The 24274-nt window shown below is 35.4% G+C and overlaps 1 protein-coding gene across 1 annotated transcript in view; it reads right to left on the minus strand.

Annotated features, from left to right (window-relative positions):
* The window catches only part of TTLL7 (tubulin tyrosine ligase like 7), a 69663-nt gene that overhangs the window by 13720 nt on the left and 31669 nt on the right, over positions 1-24274 (minus strand). The window contains exons 11-19 of the mRNA XM_034064091.1: positions 16189-16283; positions 15376-15523; positions 15221-15294; positions 13003-13138; positions 12150-12236; positions 8027-8238; positions 6776-7052; positions 3136-3270; positions 1251-1331 (exon numbers count right to left, since the gene is read on the minus strand). Coding sequence (XP_033919982.1) covers positions 1251-1331; positions 3136-3270; positions 6776-7052; positions 8027-8238; positions 12150-12236; positions 13003-13138; positions 15221-15294; positions 15376-15523; positions 16189-16283 — 1245 coding nt within the window. The remainder of the gene's footprint in view (positions 1-1250; positions 1332-3135; positions 3271-6775; positions 7053-8026; positions 8239-12149; positions 12237-13002; positions 13139-15220; positions 15295-15375; positions 15524-16188; positions 16284-24274) is intronic.

A 24274-nucleotide genomic window follows, 5' to 3' on the forward strand; every position in this document is an offset into this window, starting at 1 on the left:
AATAATTTTGCTAAATTATAGAGCTGTGCTGCCATTTGACATGGTTTGAGAAGAATTTTGATTAAAATATATCCTCCTACATTTCCAAGTTCTTCCTCAGTTTGTCATGTGTAATTTACTTTTATAAAGCTGTGTGGACACATACTCCATTTAATATCTGAACCTGAATTGAATAGTCAAATATAATTTTATCTGATGACATCACACTGAATGAACATTTTCTCTGTCCAGTATGAAAATACAAGCATTTAATGAAATATTCAATAAAATACAATTTGAAAGACTGAGTATCATACTGCTGATTTTATAAAAAGTTAATTTGAGATGAGGATCTGAATCTACCAACATTTTCCATTTTAAATATTTATCATGTATACAGCATTTTGATTGTCTCTTTCTTTCACGGTCTATAAAAATATATTGTGAAACTGAGATTATATGCCTGGGCCTGATATGCTAATCCACATAATGTGCCAGTGACTGAGGCAGAGAAAGACCCAAAATACTGCTTTAGGGGCACCAAAGTATTACTAATAGATATAATTTCTGCTATATTAAAGAAAACAGATATTACACTGGGAAGATTATTTTGACTGACAGATGACATACAGATATGACTGACATACCAGAGTAAATCAGCTTTTAAACAGATTAAAAACTCCTTAGATGCTACACACAACAGTAGCTCCTAGATAGCAGATGAGTGGAGACAGAATGATAAACAAATATAATTAGTCCTTCACAAGACTAAACCAGTTGAACCTTATAACAATGCCAATAATCTTTGCTTGGTAGGTCTAATTTTTTCTTAACATGATCTCCGTAGTACTGTGGGTCAGAGATTTAAATAACCAAGTATGGTATCACCAAGTCTAATAAAGTTTTAATATGCCTGGTCTGAAACTGCTGAATGGTTCATCCCTTATCAATCAAATCTTCTGAATCTACATACTTCTAAGAATGTTTGCAAAATCAGGTATTTAAGCACTAATCGTTTATTTGTTTGCTTTGCTTTCAAGAGACTAATCTTCTAAGAAATTGTTACTGAAATGACATTCCAGGATAATTATGCTTATCTAAATACGGAGCAACATAATTTCCTGCAATTGAATTAATTCATATATATGTTAGTATTAATAGCCAGTATTTTAGTATCTCAAGTCACACCCAGCTACTGCTAAACACCAGTAGAAATATTGGTATGTGTCTGCTTCAGATGATCTTCAGAAAATGAAATACAGGTCACTTACTTTTCGTTGTTTTACAGAATCCAGTTTTATTAACCAATAGGATGCCACTTTTGTTTTGTGATACTTCCAGTTATCCATGATCTGTAGTCATTGCAAAACACAAGATAAAAACACATAAAACCAACTGAAATCTGGCATATCATTCATGAGCATTGCTAATGCTAAAAAGTGTGAGTATCTAAAAGACCCCTGTGAAAATAATTTTTCCCTAAAAGAAACAGAAAAATATTTGCAAATTTATATGGGCAAACATTTGTACAGATGTGTGCAATCTTTCAGTTTAATCCTACCTTCTTTTCTACCTGATTCTGACAGTCATACACTATAAAGCAGGTAAAATCTTGTCTTGAGTGACTCAACTTAGATTTCTTGACCACAGCAATAAGTTCAATAATTGTTAATCTAGTTAATAGTGAGGGGTTTTGCTGCATAAAGGACATTAGGCATCCTTTGAAAACATTCTTTCTATAAATGATCATAAATTAACTGCAATATGCTGCTTTTATGTTGTCTAAGTGCTACCAAAATAGCTTAAGCTGTGAATATACATTTTTATTTTAAATTTTATCTTTCTATTCTATACCAGACTATAACAAATTCTAACTGACAACTATTATGCCGTTACTTTCTGCCTTCCATTATGAAATATTATTTCCCATCAGAAACTGGTTGAGGCCAGAAGAATTTATAAAAGAATTCTGCAATAATATAGTGTATTTATAACCATGCTAACATTGCATAAGAAAGCACCACTAGATGGAGTGCATACACACACACTCCCATACATACAGATACGAACACACACTTGTCTGAAAGTGAAAATTTAATGAAGCATTTTATTTCTGTTTCTAGGATGAGAAACTCAATATCCTAGTTACAAATACTATCTTCCAGAATCACCCAAATCAGCTATTGCTACAAGAGAATTAATGTCCACTCTGATGTAACTGCACAGATTACTGGAGGCATAATCAACATTTTGAAAGCACGCAGAGCAAAGGACAGCCTTGGATGGACAATGAATTAGATTAGTTTTAACACACTGTGCTCACTACAACAGAATACAAGTGTTAATGTACATTACTAGATACCTCCATATTTTTACTAGACTGCTCTAAGCGAACCTGCCTTGGCACAGGGGTTTCGACTAGATGATCTCCAACCCTAACAATTTTGTGATTCTGTGAAAAGAACATCTATCTCCATTTATTTCTTTTCCCAGCTGATCTTAGTTTCTCTGCACTAGATACTTTTAAAAAATATAGGTAACATGTATTTTCTGCTTATATATCTTCATATTAGATACTGCTTTTTAATTGCCCTTTGGATTGGGCATTGTGTCATGTGGCTTTGGTATCAAATTATGAGGCTCAGGACAATGCTGGATGTAAGAAAGGGTAACATGGCAGACTAGATGAGCCAAAATGAATGTGACTGGTGACTACCAAAATATGACTACCAAACTTCCAGTACATCTTGCAGCATACCATTCCAAGTTCTCTCATATGTCTATGCAAGAGAAGTTAAACATGTCAAGATTTGTACTAACAATATCAAATGAAATATGAAATGTAACATTCTTCTTAGCTTACTTAAAAGTTTGAACTTTTTCCACAATGAAAAATTGAATTTTCCTAACCTTCCTGATGGTTTCTCATATATTTTATAAAGACATAGGAATGTTTTCAGTGCTGCTCTTTTAAGGTCAGAAAGCATGTAAAGCTCCAAGCTTTTGAAATCTTTTGAACTGTTCTGAGTTTTGGAAGTTTCAAGGCCACAGGAGCTCATGAATCATAAATTAAGCTTTCTATTTTCCTTCATTTTAGTGGCCTAAACAATAAGTGTCCAGCCTGTTGTTATTCTTTTCTTATTTATAGATACTTACATCTTCTATAATGAATTCTGATTCTTCATCTGTTTTGCCTGGGAACTTCATTCTCATGTCATTGATAATTAGAAGAGTTTCTTTTGTTAAAGCAACTTCTTGCTCTTTCGTTTTCTGTTGCAGCAAAGACTCACTCTAAAAACCAGTATGAAGCAGAGGAAAAAATCAGACATGTCATTAGATCACATTACAAAGGTGTTTCCTTGACAAAAATAAATTCTAAATAGGGTGACATAAAATATATTATTAAACTGTATAGACATTATTTAATACGTAACTAATATACACACATATGCCTCACATACATTAATGCATCACCATTACTTAGAGTTGTCAAGAAATTAAAGAAAAACTATTCAAATATTTGTTGGAAACAGAAGAAATATATATCCAATATTTATGATGCCCACCCTTTAAAATATAAATTTGAAATGTAGATAGCATACTTGGAATTTATATTCAGCATAATAAAAAAATTATTAGTCATAAAAAGCTTCCTTTCAGTTCTGCACTGCAACAATTTAATAAAAACTGTCAATTATGTGTTATTGTGCCAAGATTTCAGGAAGCATTAAAAAGTAAGGACACTTTGCTCCTACTGTGGTCAGTGGGGGTTCTGACAGTGTCTTTGACTGTCCATGATTCTGTTTAAAATAGCAGTGCTTTTGATATCAACAGCAGCTTGAACCCCTACAGTGTCTGAGTAAGACCATCTCTAGAGGGTTTGAGGGTTTCCTTTAAATCTTAGTCACTAGTTCTGATTCTCTTTCTTTACTTTTGCATTTGCAAGATTAAGTGGGCTTAATTTTACATTTTTTTAAGCATGAAATTTTTAGGCATTTCTAAATCTTTGTATTTTGTAAGAACCTACAATACTTACTATGGGATATTTTTGCTTAAGTAGGTGATTAATATTTTCAAGCATGATACAAAACAACATGGTTGAAATAACAACATAGCAGGTATTTCCTAATGGTAAATGGCTTATTCTACAGTTTCCATACTTTTAGGACATTTGGATCTAAGCAGCCTCCAAAAATGGCAATATACTGCTTTTTCTTGCCCAAAAGATATATAAACTAATACTTTATCACACACAAATTATTTCTTCTTGGTAAGTTACAGTTTATCAATTTTAAATTTATTCTAGCAGTAATATATAGTATATTATTCTTAGTTGCAAAAATTATTATTATGAGTTCCATTCAGAACACAGTGCTAAATTATGAGTGCTTCCTATCCATTCTGTAATTTTATTCACATTATTTTAAGAAGCATGACCTAAGCTCTATCACCCAACATACAGTTCTGCATATAAAGATCGTTTCCATGGTGGAGCTTTACTGGTGAAAAAGACACTATGGTTTCTTACTAATGTTAATTTAAGTGACTAGCCCATTTTTAATGTCAGATGGTAAGAGACTGTTTTTAATCTTTCAGTAATTTGTATTTGATATAAAGTTAATGTGAATAGAAAAATCTATATTAGCCCCGTCTCATTAAATTCTCAGAGTACATCTTGATGATAAAAGGGTAGTTTTAAACTTGAGGTAGCTAATGTGATAAAAAATATCTTTAACACGTTGTGGTGAAGACACACTCCTAATGTCTTTCCCATTCTATTAGCTGACTTTAAAGATGGAAAACCATGTTAAGGAGCATTTCACAAGATGTTAGGACACAATTTTAAAAGGATCCTTTTTCATCATTTAGACAAAATCTCACAGGCAAAACAGACAATGAGCATTCTACCAGACAGAAATGATGATTAGAGACAGTAAACACTAGGAAGCAAGTTAATTAGCATTAGAAAAGGATTTCTCACAACCAAAGCTCACCACAATAGAGAAAGGCTGCAAATACTGGTTAAAAGTTCCAATTATTTTTCCACATCTCCAGGTGAATTATTTGGGTGATGAAATATATAGGTCAGGCACCACAGAATGAATGGAAATACACTGGCACAAGCACACAATACAGTACTGAATGAGACTGTGGACTGATCCCAGCAAATGCTCCCTAGGGATAAGTGGGTATGTGGTCCATCATGCAAACACAAAAGAAGAAACGCCTGGGCTGTGAAGAAGATACTAAAGGGGATGGCAGTCTGGTCACAAAAGGAAAAAAAAATGTAGACTCAGAAGTACATTGTGAAATTACAATGTGCAATACAAATTCTAAGCAGCTAAACGTGTTTAATCTGATTTATTAATTCTATTATTTAGTTAGACTACCTGGGTCTAAATGTTTGTCTGTCTTAGGGACAGGCTTCAAAATGACAGAAGTTTTATCTTCACTTAAAAAGATGGCTTCTAAGACAGTTACTGCAGTGGCAAATCCTAAAGATAACAAGGACTACCTATAAATTTGAAAATGTTCACTTTGGAAGTAGAGCTCTACTCCAGTGGTATACTGTATGCAAAATAGATACCGTTGGTTGAAAATTAATTACACCTTCTTCTCCAATGGACACTCATATGAAGTTTTACTAATGTCTTATTCTGGTACAATGTATTTAGCCTTGTATTATACACTGGTTTTGGATGTTTATGACAACAATATTGATGTACTGTTATTATTGTCAAGACTTTGAAGGTAGGTACATCCTTATTCCAGAACCAACAGTTCTCAAACAAACCAGAGGAACTTTTTAAGGGAGGTTAAAAACTTTCTATATTCAAAAAATTGTTCTCAAAAAATGTAACATCTCTATTGCAACACCAGAAACTGAAAACATCACATCTAGCACTCACTGTAAGTCATATCATAGAATCATAGAATGGTGAGGTTTGGAAAGGACCTTAAGATCAACAAGTCCCAACCCCCCTGCCATGGGCAGGAACACCTCACACTAAACCATATCACCCAAGTCTCTGTCCAATCTGGCCTTGAACACTGCCAGGGATGGAGCATTCACAACCTCCCTGGGCAACCCATTCCAGTACCTCATCACCCTAACAGGAAAGAACTTCTTCCTTATATCCAGTCTAAACTTCCCCTGTTTAAGTTTTAACCCGTTATTTCTTGTCATATCACTACAGTCCCTAATGAAGAGTCCCTCACCAGCATCCCTGTAGGCCCCCTTCAGATACTGGAAGGCTGCTATGAGGTCTCCATGCAGCCTTCTCTTCTCCAGGCTGAACAGCCCCAATTTTCTCAGCCTGTCTTCATACAGGAGGTGCTCCAGTCCCCTAATGATCCTCATGGCCCTCCTCTGGACTTGTTCCAACAGTTCCATGTCCTTTTATGTTGAGGACACCAGAACTGCACACAATACTCCAAGTGAGGTCTCACGACAGCAGAGCAGAGGGGCAGGATCACCTCCTTCAACCTGCTGGTCATGCTCCTTTTGATGCAGCCCAGGATACGGTTGGCTTTCTGGGCTGTAAGCACACACTGCAGCCGGCTCATGTTCATTTTCTCACTGACCAACACCCCCAAGTCTTTCTCTGCAGGGCTGCTCTGAATCTTCTCTGTAGCTGTGCCAATATGTAGGTCTAGAGGTCTTATATTCCTGGGTTTCTGTCAAAATACCATTGACTATAGTACCTCAAGTTTTTTAACAGTGTAAAATTAGTACGGTATTTATTGCATTTTATAGCAATAAAGCTCATTTTGAATGGAACTGCTGTTAACTCACCCCTGAGGAGTTCATATTTCCCACGCTGGATGTCTGAGAAACCCTGGCTGAAGTAGGGCTACGACTTAATGAATGAGACCTATTCACTGAAGATGCACGCTGCATTTGCAGAGATGTTTTGGCTGAAAAGGGACGTTGCTCAGCTGCCTGTGACTGCATAGTCAATATTGATATTGAACGAGGGCAGCTTACAGAACGTCTTATTGGACCTGTGGATGATGTGGGGGATGAATTTGATGGAGACTTTGTATTTTTAATTGAAGGTTTCCAGTTCGTTCTACCTGTGGACAAATTAAATGAATGATGTTAATTATTTCTTACTCTCTTAACATCCATTTTTCACTCTTTGTAACTATCAGCATGAATGACCAACAGATGTGCACATACATGGTACTATAATGTATGTTAACTAACTTTATCTGTAGCAGTCAGTGGTGTCAGATTCCCTACTAATATATACTTTACATACTCTATAAGATCATTTATTTCTTCCTCATAGTCAGCTCTAATCAGGCAGACTCCAGTCCTCCTAACATCCATCAGATGCTCTATAGGTCAAGAAGTATGTGGCTACTGTGTGTGGCTTCCTGACTGTAAGAGTATGGAAGCAGGAGATAAAATTCGGTTGATGAACCCCATATTTGCAGATCCAGATCCTACAGAGCTGTTGTCTTCTGCTAAATAAAGGATGCCACTATGAAAAATAAAATTTTAAAAGCAGCATTATATGTGTGAAATAACATAATTCTTTGAGACAATACAATGCTAAAACAAAAAGATAACATGCTATATCTACCATGTTCAACAGAACATGCTCACACTAATGCTTTGCAGCAAGCAAGAAAACAATTACAAAAAAAACCCTGCAGGGATCTCATCTGGAATAAACTACTTTCTATATGTATCCAGATAAATTTCTTTATCCTTTCTATATTCCAGTGAATTCAAGCTTAATAAGACTGTCTTTCACAAAGAAAAAAATCATTCACACCATTTCCAAGTGCAGCCCAGGTGTATCTTTCTCTCTCTTTCTTTAGCATTCCTGGCAAAAGAATATTCATTTTTTCTGGTTTTTCTTTTTAATTTTTTTATTTTTATTTATTTTCATTCATTTAGAAAATATTTTAGAGATGACAAAGCAAGGAAAGCAGTGCTAAACTGGTTACAAATGTTGATACATTCTACAATACTGAAGCATTTCATATAAATCATTGTAAATGCCAGGCTTTCTTGGAAAAGTGATCATTTAACTTGCCTGATCGTTCCAAAGATTTGTATTTATTTTCTTCAAGATCATATGAAACCTTTTTTTCTTTTTTTTCATTGTGATCTTCCTTTTGATCTTCCTTTTCAGTTTCTTCTGCTGATTCTGAAATACTGCTACTGCTATCGCAAGTACTATCACTATTGTAGTACTTAAGTTTCCTTAAGGGCTGTGCACTTTCTGGCATTGAATACAGGGGCTAAAGAAAAAAAAATAGAAAAAGAAAAAAAAACACCCAAGAAATTAATTTTTTTCAGAATCCCAAAAGAATGCCTTACTACCACACTAGATCCCTGATTCAGGCAGGTTCATTTGTACATATTTAAAATTAGATGGGAAGTTTGTCCTTAATTTTAGAAAAAGTGTTTAAATATTTACTACACAGGAATCCTTATCTTTCTTACATGAACAGCAGCATAACGTAGTAAAGGAAAAAGAAATGTTCTATTTCAAGTACCACACTACCAGACATATTGAGTCATAAATCAAGCAATACAGAATACATTTACAATCAGTTTCAATCCCTCACTAATATTTGCAATAACTGAAGCTATAGCTTAGCAGTGATCAATGTGAAGTAAAGAAATACATCGGGGAACTCTGGCAGGCATACATCTGAAAGAGAAGGTGATTAATCCACATCCTGCAGAAAGGAGAAACTGTAAGAATATAGCAAGCTACACTAGGTGGGTTTGGTGTCCCATATGCACATGGGATTCAGTGTCATTGGGTAATTAATCTTGTGCTATTACCAATACTGACACAAAAATCAAAACTTAGGAGACAGAGAAACTGATGGAAGAACAGAAACTACAAACAAAAACATTTCTTTTTCCACCTATCATCAGGCAGACAAAAAAAAAATGCAATATCCTCCATTATATTTACTATCCTAAGAAGACTTATGTGGTTACTTCTGTACACATTTTCTTTCCAGTACTTTTCTCTCAGTCATAATAACCTGTGGTGTGGCTTCATCTTCACAGTCATCTAATGGACTGATTCTATGACTCCAATTAAAACTCAGATTTAAAAAAAATAATATTAGAATTTCTGAACATATTGATTAAGCATTCCTGATGATTTATAGAAGGTATAATAAACATTTTCAGTGAAAACTCACAGAGGCTTTAAAGTAGATCTCTCTCTCACTTGTCATATACTTGTTCCTACACTAAACAGTAAGAACATCCTGGCCAAGACTTCACATCAATTAACAAAGAAGAATAAAAAGAAAGGTCAAAGAAATTACAAAAAGCAATAATGATAAATAATAGCTAGACCTGGGTTTAAACTGACCTCTTAAAATAAGAGATATTTGATTGCATGGCAATTCTAATCACCTTGATTTTCCCCTGATGCTAACCTGATTTTATTTTGATTAAACTCATCTGATTTTATACCAGAAGAATAAAAATAAGAGTAATTGCTCGTTTCCTCTAAAATACCTGTTATTTTATTTCCTTAGTTCTTTTTCCTGCACAAACAGGTGCAATGAAATAAACATGACTAAACCTTGCAGTGTGTAAGTGTAAGGTGCCCTCTAGAGGCTAGAAACAAGCCAGACATTTTCAGAAGGCATTTGTCATTCTAAGTAGAATTTAGTAATATTTTAATTGCAAGCAAAACTCTTTCGTTCTGTGAAATTCTTGTCTTTTTTCCTACTCTGAGCTCCTAATTACATTCAAATAAAAATAAGGTTGAAATTCCTAGCAAATATGGAATAGTTATTACATGCAAAGCTTTTGCCTGTGGCCCTCATATACAGATATATGTATGTATGTATAAATGCCTATGTGTGTATCTATATATGTTTCTATGTATGGAGGGGGATGGGAAGGAAAACGCTTTTCTCTCCTAACTATTCCAGCTGTTCTGTATAGTTTTCTGAGTCCTGACTGATCTTTTTTCCAAGGAAGAGAGTGTGCCCAAGGCAGAGCATCTGCCAGTAGCTTCCGTCAGCAGGCCAGCAACAGACTTCTAAGGTAGGAGAGGACTCTATGACCTTTTGAAAGAATCTTTCATATTGAGTAACATGACATCAAAAGTACGGTTCTCTCAGGTTTGTTTTGTCAATTAGTTCTTGCACATGTTACTTCTTTGCTATGCTAATGCATCTTTATTTGTGGGATTTTATGACTACAAGCAGGTGAATTTTACAGTTGGATTATTCTCTTACCTGAGATATTACTGGGCAAAAGTAAATTCTACTGATTAGCGCACTCACCAGATTTCTCTACAGATATATGTTTAGATACTTCATATCTCATAGCAGATCCTTCACAAAAAGGTGGCCAATTAAATGTGTATTATTAGCCATATGCACCTTACCCCTTACAGGAAAAAGGTGATGCTCTTTTGGTCAAAATACAAGGACCATCCGCAATGGTCATCTGTATTTCAAAGGGAGTGCATAGGATATTATGCAACCAGTAAAGTCTGCAGTCACATGGCTTTAGTGTAGGCATGGTTTAAATGATTGAGAAGTGTACCAGGATCCTGAAAAACATGCAGTAATAGAGATCCTGCATGAAGTGTGCATGCTGCAAGGAAAAGAAACAATCTCCTTGGATAAGTTAATTTCATTGCCTTCCCTTTTGATTTCATCAATCTTATGCAAAGAAAAATTAAAAAAGTAGAATTTTGGTCTTAAGCAATTTTTTTTTCTCCTGTAACTGCAAACAACATTGTAATGGTAAAGCAGCTTGTAAACTACAGAATCCATTTGCCTGCTATAAATTAGGACCGAGTCATATAGTCTCACTCAGAAATTAATTAATTTTAAGATGAAGCTTGATCAAGAAAGGCTTATCAATTTGGGCTCAATACCCTATTAAATGTTTATGGCCTCCAGCTTGGGAACGGCTTGTGTGCAACCAGTGCAGAGATAGCATAGATCAAGTCTGTGTGCACAGAGTCAACCAGACAGATGATCTCTGAGGGCTGCTGGGAAAAGACAGGCTTCTGGGAAAAAAGGAAATATGCGACTGAGAATAAACTTAAGTGACCCTGTGTTAAAGAACTGGAAAAAAAAAGTCTCAAGGAAAAGAATCCCTGAAGAATGTAGATTGAGTTTGTTGCTGGGTGAACTGGACTTTTTTTTTCTCTCTTCTTTAAATCTACCACTGTTAAAACACTAGCTCACAAAAATCCCCATATTTGTAATGAGGTTCTTGCAAATCTATCTTAATACCAGACTGGGTACACAGATCCTCTTTCCATTATGCACGCCTGTAATAAGACTTAGCTCTTTGGATTCTTGCACATATCTAAAGTACCCCTTGCAAGCTCAGGACAACTGTCTGCATTCATTTTGCACAGAAATTCCCAGATTTGTACACCGTGTCATCAGAAGCATAAAATGTTGCAAAAAAAATTTACACACGTCTATAAACAAATCCATCAGTGCTTAGGAACATGAATGTAGGCTCTTCTAAGCAGACCTGACCTAAAACGTTTGCAAACGTATAAGCAACATACTTATTTTAGCCAAGCCCAAACTATTTATCTTTACTGGCTTAGAGAGATATGCAGTGTACTTAAGGCAAAGACTTGCAGGAACTATGCACACAACCAGAAAGCATTAAGCTAAAAATAATATACATTCACTTTAAAAGCAGATTTTGGATACAAAACTGGCTGCAAGATTTACCATGAAAGAATTTTAGCAAGTAAGCCAGCTACAAATACATAATAATCATAATCAGTCCTTAGAGGTTCCATAATGCATGTTACCCCATGATCTCAAAATTCTTAATTTTGCCACAAATTGTTGAGAGATGAAAGCATTCTTTCGGGATAGGCTATGAATATAGTAATCATTTCACACACTGAAATCAAGCAATCTCTTGTACAACAATTGTTGCCATGCACCATAATTCCTCAAAATTATTTAGACAGGAAAAGAAGGATCTCATGTCCAGTTAAAATTTTAATGGGATTTAGTTGGACGAATGGTAGTTATGCTTCTCATCATACTTAAAAAAAAAGGCTAATGGCAGTCTGAGGAAGAAAACTTCCACCAGGATCAGCTTACATTCCCCACTTCAAATTCTTAGACTACCTCTCTACAGAGTGAAATAAAAAAATTGGTATCTAAAAATCAAATACCTTAGGTCCTCGCTGCCTGGTGCATTTTTCCATTAGCTTTTCATCATCTATTTCACACTGCTCCAGAAGATCCAAAATGTCCTCCTCCTAGAAATAGGAATTTCACTACAATTAATTCAAAGCAGGACATATCCTATCCTTCCAAAATTCAAGCACCAAGCGGTAGGAATTTGAAATTACTTTGATTACTAATTCCTGAAAGAAGACTATGCATCCCTCCACAGGAGGGTATAAAAATATTTCTCCTGATGCATGCATCTCTGCTTACAATCAACACGAAAGTTAAAATCAAGTTTCTACATTTATTAATGATAAAAGTCTGAAGAAATGGTTGAACAAAGATTCCTGTAAACCTGCTGGTGATGCCAACTACAAAGATAGGAAATTATTTCTCAGATTTCAAATTAAATCACACTATTTTGTTATTTTAAAAATAGTTATTTTCCTATGCTATCAGGTAGAGGTTTTGGATGTGGAGCTGGTTTTATGCTATCTCTTGATCCAGTTCATACACGTGGATGAATAGCCTGGGGACATTACTGGAGGAAAAAGGAGGCATTTACCAGCTCAAAAGCAGTTTCTGCCAACCTCTGGTTTGGCCAGGGGTAAGGCTGAGGAAATGGTAAAGTAGCTTAAAGCCATCTAGCCTGTCTCCACCCTGGGTCCACTGCAGTTCATCCAGATTCAAGGATCTGGCCCCACAAGCTGCACAAAGAATAATAATAAAATGATGGAAATATTATCAAATACTATTTATTATCCATAATACATGATTATCATTAAACTAATCCACAAGGTCACAAAATCACAAGATAAGTAACTCGTAGAGCAAATACTTTTTGTGCTGTAGTACCTTCATTCTTTTTAAAGGGTTATTCATTTCCCGTTGAAGAGAAGCTGCTCTCCCAGCAAGAAATGTCTGGAAAGCAGTGGCTAATAAACTCTCGTACTTTTCAAGTAACGTCTTGTCATCAGGAGGGTAAATTCGCCTAAAATAGGGGAGAAAAACTGAATTTAAGATAGGATATGAGCTATCTATCACACTAGGAAAAAAAGTAATGCAGTTAATTCACAGTCTCTTCTATAATGCATACACATCCCATCTGTGATAATTATATAATATCACATCATGAAACATATAGTCTGAACATTGCTCTCTAAATCTAATTTTAACTCCGTGAACACAGTCATGTTTAAACCAGCAATTAGCCAGTCAAAAAAAATACCATGGAGGTCATTCCAGAGATATACCAAAACTCAGTTTTGCAGAGCTCTGAAATTTTAGTGGGTGTGAATGATGCGTGCAGGTGTGAATGATTCATGAAATATTAACAAAATATTGCATATAAAATTCAAAGCCACAAAATAATGTGGAGTGGCTGCAAAAGGACACAAAACAGTGAAAATCTGAACAATTAGGGTATGATGTAAAACAAAGATTGAGTATGTGCTGCACTTGAATCATAAATCCTCCGAAATAATGAACAGGAAGAAAGAGGTACTAAAGGAAAACAATTTTTCTGGTACACAGATGTACAGGGTGACTCTGATTTTCCATTAGATCAGCTATGCTATTACTCTCTAAATTCACAGGTAAGGAGATTATGACAATATGAGAAGCACGACTTGGTGATTTATTCATGCTCATCAAGCAACAATGGGCTTTGAAGAAAACCACTCCAATCCATTGGTCATGAATGCCTGATTCAGCCAAAAATTACAAAGGTGGAAGGCTAATTTCTAATGTATTGTAAAGGAGCAATACATAAGTTAATTCTGCTTGCACTTTGCAAAGCATAGGTACCTTTTATGTATTGAGTGGCATTATGTGACTTTCATGATTTTGTAGCCTTTTGTAAACTTTTTACAATATTCTGGGAAGAATAAAAGTCCAGGAAAACATCCATCAGCCTCAGCAGGCTTTTATTTAATCTATGAATGTCAGTTCGGCAATTGGCTTAGTCAAGTATCAGCCTGCAAGCACAGGTAGCCCACTGATTCCAGCAGCAGTCCTGGGGTAATAAGAAAATCCAAAGCTGTTCTGCCCTTTTACATGCGCATATTCCTCTTTAAATGACCCTTCTCTTTTTCCTAAGGAAAACAAAATATTTTTGTATTTTTATTGATTTACAGTAACCAAAAAGCTAAATAAAGAGAATATTTGGCTCATTTTCAGTCAAGAACTGAATAAGAAACCTAAAAAGTGATTAGTTAAAAGTTAGACTTTAAAGTTATTGAAAAAGCAAAATGTATTAAAACATCGTGTTTCTCTCTCTTGTAGTATAAGCAGCATGAAAATAACTGCTTCATTGTGGGGCTCTTTTTTGATATACTAGTTTAGCTCCACATACATCAATAAAGGGTGTCATTAAAACTGGGAATGCTACAAAAAAGACGTTTTGCAAGCAAAATCTTAATTCATCAAAAATGAAAATTTCACAAAAAATCTGTTTAAATGAGAGTTTTACTGGGAGTTACAGAACATTTGTTTCAAAAATCAGAGACGAAGAATAGCAGTAAAGGCTTTCTAACTACTTCAGAATAAAAGATGTGAAGTCAAACATCCCACGTCTTGGATTACCGTTAAAAAGAGTGGGCAAATAATCCCATCATCTCTTCCTAGCTGTAATCCACTCCCTTTCACCAAATATTCATAGGCCTTGCTTTCACTTCTCATTGAAGCAAATATAAAGAACAACAACATCTAACACAAAATTCTTGTTGTCTGGCCAATGCCTATTATAACCAACAAGTTATAATAACTTCCTTCTGAACATATTTTACCAAGGAATTTGAAGATACTTATGTCTAAGCTTACTAAGATACAAAATCAAAGTGCAAAAATATGAATATAGTACCTCTCAAATACCATTCTATCAAAAATGGTGGAAGCACCAATATATTTTCTGATCTTTTGGCAAGCTCATAGATAACCTGGCATACATGTATATATTTTCTATAAATGCGTACACATAAAAATGCAAAAATTATCATCTACCACATATACCTGTTTGTGTTATTCCTAAAGAATGTCTCAAATACTTCCTACTAATACAGCCAAAAATAGTTACCTGTAGTTCCCCATGTGCCTATTTTCATGCTCCTCTTTGGAAATCTGTTTACGTACTTGTGCAAGTCTTTCCTTCTATGAATCAGGAAAATAAGACAATTAAAACAAAGAGTACATAAGCCAGAAGAAGAAACAACACATCTTTTGCCTTCTTACCAGTTCTTCTTTTCTTCTTTCCAGTGTGTGACGCTGCTTCTCCCAGTCTGAGGAACCTGGCGACAGTTTTTTCATGGAACCTTGACCATACAGTCTTTTTTGAGATTCAGCCTTCTGTTGAGCTAGATTTTTCCTTTTATCACTTGTCCTGAAACACAGATGTTATTCTGTCAACCCAGTGCTGCTGCAATGAGATGCACTTTCATCTCACATATATCATCTGCATTTTCCAGTGAGCCATGTGACCTTTATGCCATAAAATTAAAACTGAAACTCATTAAGAATTTTTTTTTCAATACTAACTTTTATGGCTACAATTTTTTCACACTTTAAGGTGTTCTTTGATCACTGTGTACTGTAATTTACCGTACAAACATGATTCTATCTATTTTCCTGGGGTGTAGATTTTTTCCAATATATCCTAACTAAAGCTTTCCTGTGGGGTAGGTGGTACAGCTGCTGACTGTATGTGAAACTACTGCCAGCATATTTCTTGTGTGGCCACATGCCCATGGCTGCACTCCTATCCCCACTTCAAGACCTGTTTGGAAAATCAATTTTTAATAAATATGAAAATTACTATTACCACTTATTTTTTGCAAGCACATGAGAAAGAAGAAAAATCAAGTCGGGGTTAATTTCAATAGCAAAACTGACAGCACAGGAAACATCTCTATTTTGAAATACCAACGTGGGAGAAAAGGTCTTAATTTTCTCCTAACCCAGTTCAAACTTCAGACAAGCAAACAAACAAAAGAAAAAAATACCAAATCAAAGCAAAAGAAAGAGCCAGACTGAAGAGAACAAGTTTACCGTATGTTGAGAAGCTTTAATGCATTTAGCAGAACGCCTTTTTTTACATCATAGTCTATTTTTTGATCAGTTCCAAAGCTTGGGGCACGATTAATCTGAAAAAAAACAAGATACAGAAGACTCAGGAATATTCAGGTTCACTGGGGACACATCTATTTTAACAGGCTTTGGAGAAACCATTCTTTCAAATACAGCAGAAATTAAGAGAATACATGTTGAGAAGCTCACTTCTATTTCTGTTGTCATTAAAAAATAAGAGCATTCAGTATCACAGGCACTGGGAGACAGAAGATGTATCTTTTAGCCGCCAAGTTATCCAGACACTTACAATTAATACCATTCAAGTACTGGCACTCGGTCTAATCTATTCCTGGTTGCTTCAAACAGAAAATTTACCATGCAAAGTACTGTTAAACACATTGTAACAGACTATGTGCCATGCTAAGTAGTCCAGCCCAGGAAGAGTTAAACTCTTTCCTAGTCCCCATTCTGAAAGCAACTTTGAATACTTCTCTAAACAGTAGCAACTATATAAGGACAGAAAGGGGCTCTAACTCAAGGTCTTCTGAAGTCTATTTAAATAATTCTTCAGATACACTCTGAAGCAACACCTAGAGATCTAAGTTACTAAATCAGTACATAGTGTGAACATATAAAATAATAGTCTCAGTAACAAAAAGCTTATAAGCTTAGTACAAGAGATTTAAAATGTTACCGTAACTATAAAGGATTGTTCCTTGTGGGAAGTGCAACTGAGTATCAGTAAGACTAAATCACACCCTCAACAGCCAGGAGTCCTGACCAACCACCATACAACCACTGCCAAGCTTTGAAGCCTGTGCTTAAGAACTTTATTTTTCAGAAAGCTGTGAGGATGCATAATGAAGTAGCTCCATCAACATTCCTAAGAACATCTTCCAGGCAGGTAAAAATGTGTATACATGAGCAATGGGTGCTAATGAGAAGCAGGAATCTTGCCTCGATAGTAAATGAGCAAACAGTACTGGTTACAGAAGGGATGGATACTAAAGAGCTTCATAAGAGAAAACTAATACCTTGTGCCCCGTGCAAATGAGAAGTGGGATACAGTTAAAGTGTTCAAAGCAGAGAACAATTAAAATCGCATTTTAACACTTTAGATCCATTAGAGTATCTTAGAGCCTTGACAGCTGTGGGGCAGAACTATTTTGGCTGGTGAGTTACCAAATGTGCTATTGCTGAGTCCCAGCTGCCCCATCACTTATGGTGAAATTCAAGGTGCCTTTGGCTTTGAGAATCAGCTTGTTTACCGGTTTTGCAGACAGGCTGGCAAAGTGAGCAATGAGAGCTGATGTTGAACAAAAAATCGTGAAAATTCAGCAGAAATAGGAAAAAGGTGTATACATACTCTTTTTTAGAAGACCCATTCAAATATTTAATTGATCAATCTCAGACTGATCTGCTCATCTGTCACATCACAAGGACTGATTTTTCTTTCTGTACTGTGATAATACAAATATTTATTGACATCCATTTTCAAAAGACATTTGAATGTTCCACTTTCAGCTAAGCCAGCATGTAAGCATTAACAGAAATGAGCACAAGGATTAAAACCCAGTTCTCCAGCGTTTCATTAGAGAATACTGCTAGCTGACAAGACCACAGACACACTGCATCTCATTTTCAACATGAAGTTTAAACAAAACAACTGCATTGATTAAATGCAGCTGATAAAGGAAATAAGCTGGAAATATTCTGATTTTGAGATATCATATTGTCTAATCCAGGAAGGATTTATGAATTTTTAAAAACATATGCGTGAAAGTCCAGTATGAAGCCTTATGCCTCAGTACAACAAATACTGAAGTACAAGAAAACCTCACTGGACTGAAAAGAGACATGAAAATCAAGCCCAAATTCCATATTCAGGAGAAATAATAGATGTTGAACAAAATCATATTCTGTATCATGTATTAAACCTTTTCATGTATATTAACATGTTCCAACTGAAAATATCCTTTTAAATAATGTTTTTGCATGCACTAAAAACAAATGAACAGACAGGAAGATTTTTATTAAAACTTCCAACAAATGAATTTCTAATTTTTTATGTACCCTGAAACCTTAAAACCAGTGAGACTGCAGTTAGATACAGGGACTTATCTGGAATATATAAAATGCTGTGTTGGTCTAACACTGAATTCCTAGATATGCACAGACACATGCTTGCAAAGCACTGATGCATAAACTTCAGAGCATAAAAAAGTGCACACTGTTGTATTTATATTTCATTCAGGTATTTCCTAGATTTACAACAATCTGAACTACAATATTTGGCATAAATTCTGCAATACTAAAAATTTTATAAATACTTACATGAGCACCAGTGAGAATTAACGGTATGAAAAGTGTAAAATAATTTAAATAACAGTTTCTTTCCTACAGGGTAAATTTCACCAAAAACCTGCATCTGGCACTTCTGAACAAATGAAACTGTACTGACTGTTTATTAAGCAGAAAATTAAAGTGGGGTTAGGAAACATATAAGAAGGCATTTGAATTGCTATTATGAAGCAAATGCTATTATGAGACATAACACAATCACTCGACACTAAGGTTTTTGTCACTTTAATGCAGTCATTTAAGAGGCTGAAAAGCTATGGCATTCATAGCTAAAGCTGGAGCATTGCTGTATCACCTGCAACCTCAATTTTCTGACACTCCATTCATGACTAATGTTTGAAATCCCAATACTGCTGTGAGCTCAATCCTGAGGAGTAACCAGAGGCACAGTAAAAACAGTGATCCAGTTCTGGACAACTATCGCAAACTTGGCTTGGGGCAGGATGTTTCAGGTAGCAATAGACACAAGTCCAGTACAAATAAAATCTGAGCAACTGGGTACATCAGAAAGTTAATACATAAAAAGCAGGTGTGAAATTAAAGTTCAGTAGTACTTCTTTATTAACTATGTGTATACATATAGGTTGCTTTGGATAATTTATCTTAAAAACATCAAGTTTTCTTATTTGTTGCATACAGCAACACACAGAAAAACTGCTTGATAAATAAATACAATATTCCTCTATATGGACTCCTGGATATAATGTTTCTTACATCTATTATGTTGACAGTATCACAGTTTTATCTCCTTACTTTAGCTTCTTTACTTTCTATGGCTTTCCAATAAATATAAATTCAATTGTTCACATAAATTTTTACTTCCTCCAACTGAAATCTTCAACTTTTGTTTCATAATTAAAATTTCACTGAAAATTACAGTTTTCACACACAATTAATCAGACTGCTTGTAACCACAGCAGTTGGGTAACTCAGTGTACTTCAGCATTACCTACTCGTAAGTAGAGGACCACATTATCTGTAATGCCTAAATTAAGAAGTCGAAGTACATCCTGTGAGGACACCCATCAACAGTTAAATTTGCAACTGACTCTGATTTTACAAACACTGCACTCCATAAATGTGTAAGATACAGCATCTCCATCTTCACCAAGACACAGGACAAACTTCAGCCTGGTATTTCACTTTTTTACCAAACCAGTCAAAGATCATACTCTCACCTACCATGCTGCAGCCTATTAGTATGGAGTAGAAAAAGAAATTTCTCAATACCTATCATGCATACCAATTGAAAAGACATTTCAAATATAAAGGGAGATCACATGAATTACTTTAAACCTAAAATCAATTTAATAAAAAGCTATACCTATTTAATAAAAAGCTATTTAATAAAAAGCTATATATTTCAGTAATATGAATTTAATCTCTGTTCAACCTGTAGGACAGCATGAATGTTTTGGGAAGGATCTCATTCTTTATTAAAATGATAGACATTTCTAACAATAGAATTTGAAAGGCAAAAGAAATTTTTAAGCCATAAAAAATCCCGTTACACAAAATGCTGTTAGTGTCTATCATTGAGCAGATCTTTGATTAGAGACAATCATGAAGTCTATCCTAATCGCTCATTTCTAAACTTCACAAATTGTGCAGTGCTAACCACCTTTTTGTTGGCTGCAGCAGAATGCTGGTTTTCCGTGGCAGTTCAAACAAAAACAACTGACTGTTGTAGAAGTGCTTTGTGAAACAGATATGATTTTTACTGAAGCATACAAGCGAAACAAGTGCTCACTCTTGCAAATCTGCAAAGAAAACTAATTGCTCACTTTCAAACTTCCAACAAGCTGCAAAAATGGTTTTAAGGAAATGTTAGTAAAATCAATGATCATTTGAAAAAAATCCATTAATGTGCAGGTTCAGTTACCCAACACCACTGTAAGTGAATGCTGAGCACTGAGAGAGACAAGGGCTGAGTGAATCCAGTTTATTTTGCTGAAGTTTGGTCATTTTCCACCAGACACATTACTGATTAAAATGCAGACCTTGGTCTCAAAGAAATAAGATTAAATTTATGTAATCTCATATAAACTTTATGAAGAATAGTATCACAAGAACAATTCAAGTGCCAATGAAATGCAAAGAGATACATCTGAAATGTACTACTTAGACTAGAGTAGAAATACAAGAAATGCAAATACCATCACCCTATATATTCAGCTGTTTGACATCTACATATAACTACTCATGTAAGGAGCTAAATACTGACTAGAGTGAAGTGTTGTTTTGTTAAATGTGATCACGGGTGAAAATCTTAGAAGTCTTGGGCAAAAACTTTATGTTAAGAAAATTGCTTTTCCCTTAAAATATCCCTTAAAATAAAGTACCGTCCTTTATTTTTCATGTGGCTATCCCTTGCTTCCAGACAATATGTAAGTTTGCTGACTAATCTGTAGAACAGTACTGTAGTAATCTCAATAATGTACCAGTGATACTGTCACAATGGGTATTCATAATATCTGGTTACCAAAGCATTGTATAAGCATCTGTTAGCTGAGAAACAATTATTTAATGTTCAGTGACCCAAGAACCGGGACATACACATGACTAGGTTGTGTTAATATAACATTAGTAATTTCAGCAGGAGGGCACATCTTGAATACAGTTGACAAAAACAGGACTGCGTGAGGAGCCCCATAAGTACAAGCAAATAATGACAGCAAAGGCCTTGAAAATCCAGGGACTCTGAGATAAACACCAGTCACAGCAGCCAAGTAGTGGCTTTAGTTTCACTAAAGAAACGCAACCTTGTGAACTAACACTGGGTCTAGGGATAACAAAGAACACAAAACAGCATGGAGAAAATGTAAAACAAGCCAATTACAGCAAAACTTGAAGCAATATGAAATTGCTGGCCAGGGAATGAACAGTAAGTGTACAGTGGCAGCAAATGAATAAAAATAACCCTAAGTAAAGCTAAGGGCAAAAAGGAAGAAACCTTCACCAGGAAGAACACAAGACACTGAAGACTTGCTATAATCACCTACCCATAATTTTTTTCAGAAGTGGACCTCTCCTGCCCTTGTTGGCCTTTGGATCTCCAAGGCACAGGCAAGGTAAACGTTATACATGAGAATGGAGTAGATACCAGAAAGCTTGTGTATGTGAGTTTTAACTACTTTATTAATAGGAATTAGCAATAACTGGATACATTGGCCTAAGATGTCCAAAGTAATTTTAAGTGGACTGATGAAGTTTTAAATGGATTTTCCTATTTCATTTACACTAAATAATAAGTTTATGGATCTGTATATAGGGTGAGTTTCTCTCACCCACATAAATCACAAGAGAACTTGGGTACCCAGCACTTGAAGCAGTTATAAAAAGATGACCTTTTCCTCCAGTGATCACAGCTGTATAAAATGAGGTTGAACAAGGCTGAAGTCCATCCAATAACTTCAACTGTATGATTTTCTTATTTACATAAAATAACCTAACTTGTGTATTTTGGTCAGAAAGAGTAAACCTGGATTTTCTGGGAACCAAAAGGAGATCTAAGTAATTGCTGTTACTCGGAAAGGATGGAGGCTGCTGGGACTGCATAGATGGTTGCCAGAAACATTTGGTGCCACAAGATGGCAATCACGCATTTCCCACAGCCCTCACTTCTGTAGAAGGTTCCGGAAGTTCAGTAGCTCAAGGAACAGGAGATCTACACTGCATCAAGGCAAAATAAACAAAAGTCACCTCAGGAAAGCAGTCGTTATAAATGTTGCATTTCTCATAACAGTTTATTAATGTAACTTTATAAAAGAAAAGCTGCATGAGGTATGGAAAAATGAAACTGGATTTACTGTCCTAATCCTATTTTGGCAATTTTCCCGTAACACCGGGAATACTCAGGACCTTGTCATTAGTACTTGTTGCCACTATTAGAAAGAATGATTCACTCTCCTAAGGGGTTTTGGCAAGAGGGAAATGGTGGAAAGAGATAAGTGTGGAAAGCTGGGGAAGAAGCCAGAAGAGGATTAAGAAAAACAAACAAGCAAAAAAACCTCACCACTATTATAGACAGATATACATATACATGTGTACACAGAGTACATGTGTGTATATATACACACTGTATGTTTGATCTTTACTAGATTACATATAGTATACATACAGTGTGCATACATATATACACTGTATGTTTGCTGCCAGAGTACTGCAAAACACACATACAAGCACAGTAAAAAAGAGTGGATGAGCATAGAAACTGAATTACTAAGTTTCAAAGTTTGAAGTTTCTGTTTAATTCAATGTCTAGCAAAATAAGCTGGATCACCAAAAGCAGAAAAGGAAAGAATCAGACTTTTGCATTTAAAAAATAATAACCAGGTACACAGCTTTAAGTCCTGAAGCATTCTACAGCAACTCAAGATACCAGAGGAGCATTTACCACTTTATGGGATCCCTCCCTGTTAAACAAAGAGTCTGGGACAGTATGATTCTCTTCTGAGACCCATTATCATAAATGGTGAGTCAAACCTCCTAAAATCTCCATGCTGCTTGTAAACATCCAAGCAGATAGAGGGCTATCCTTTGGAACAAATTCACTACACAGGTTGACTCACCATCTTTCATAGAAGAGGTCTGCCACCATTTGCTACAAGACTGGATGAAATGCATTCACAGACTAATTTCAGTCTGTACTTAAACAACTACATGCACTTATATGCAAGCTTCAGGCAAGCTATAGATGATACTCTGGGAAGTGTAGAGCTAAATAAAAGGGGTAGTGGCTTCGCTTGACAGAAACAGAAGATGTCAGTGTAATGAAGACTAAGATCATGTCATGTGCTGCTTTTGGCTACCACGTCAAAGCCACCAAATATGCCTATGCATGGCAATGGTGAAGGAACTTTATCTTTCTAATTAGAATTATACTGAACCACTGAAAGAAGCACGACAAAGCAATTGTTGAGAGCATTAATGGCCTGAGAAGAAGGTTATAATTCAGTAAGTTAATTGTGTATATTTTGCTCATCAGTAGCCCAGTAATATTCACAATTTATGGTCAATAAACAGATTTTTAATACATTTTGCATTTTTCCTCCAGCTGTACAACCTCCCAACCAGTTAGCATCATGATATAAGACAATCTGAAAAAAGTTCATCTCTATGTTATTAATACTGTAATTAAAAAGACGCAATGGACAAACCACAAACATTCCTGGTTGAAAATGTATGTGAGCACCATTTAAGCTTAACTGTGCCACTAACATATTAGAGAAGAAACATTTCTGCCAGTACGTTCATGACAATTGTTTAACAGCATTTCATGTATACGGAATTAGTTTCCTCTGTTTATAATTTACGTGGGTGCTTTTAAAAGCCACAGGAAAGGAAAAGTACATATATCCCCCCAAAAAAAAGAAAGAAAATTAAGACCATACAGTCACAATAGTTCCCAGAGCCATACTGCAAAGCCATACTCATGAAGGAAATCTGTGTAGCACCTGATTGCTAGAAACAAGGTCCTTTAGCTACAATAACAACTGGATTAACATCCCATTTCTCATTAAACCTTCATGAACATCTGCAATGCCATATTTCTTCAGGAAAACAATTACATTTACCTGAGTCTCCAAAAATCACTGCAAGGCAATGCTTCCATATTGATGCTGCAGAAAAAGCATCATCTATGTACTCAACAACAGTATCTCCTGCAATGCACAGATTTTCTTTGGAAGTTGTCTTACACAAA

The sequence above is a fragment of the Melopsittacus undulatus genome, chromosome 6, assembly GCF_012275295.1.
Source record: "Melopsittacus undulatus isolate bMelUnd1 chromosome 6, bMelUnd1.mat.Z, whole genome shotgun sequence".
Classification (NCBI taxonomy): Eukaryota; Metazoa; Chordata; class Aves; order Psittaciformes; family Psittaculidae; genus Melopsittacus; species Melopsittacus undulatus.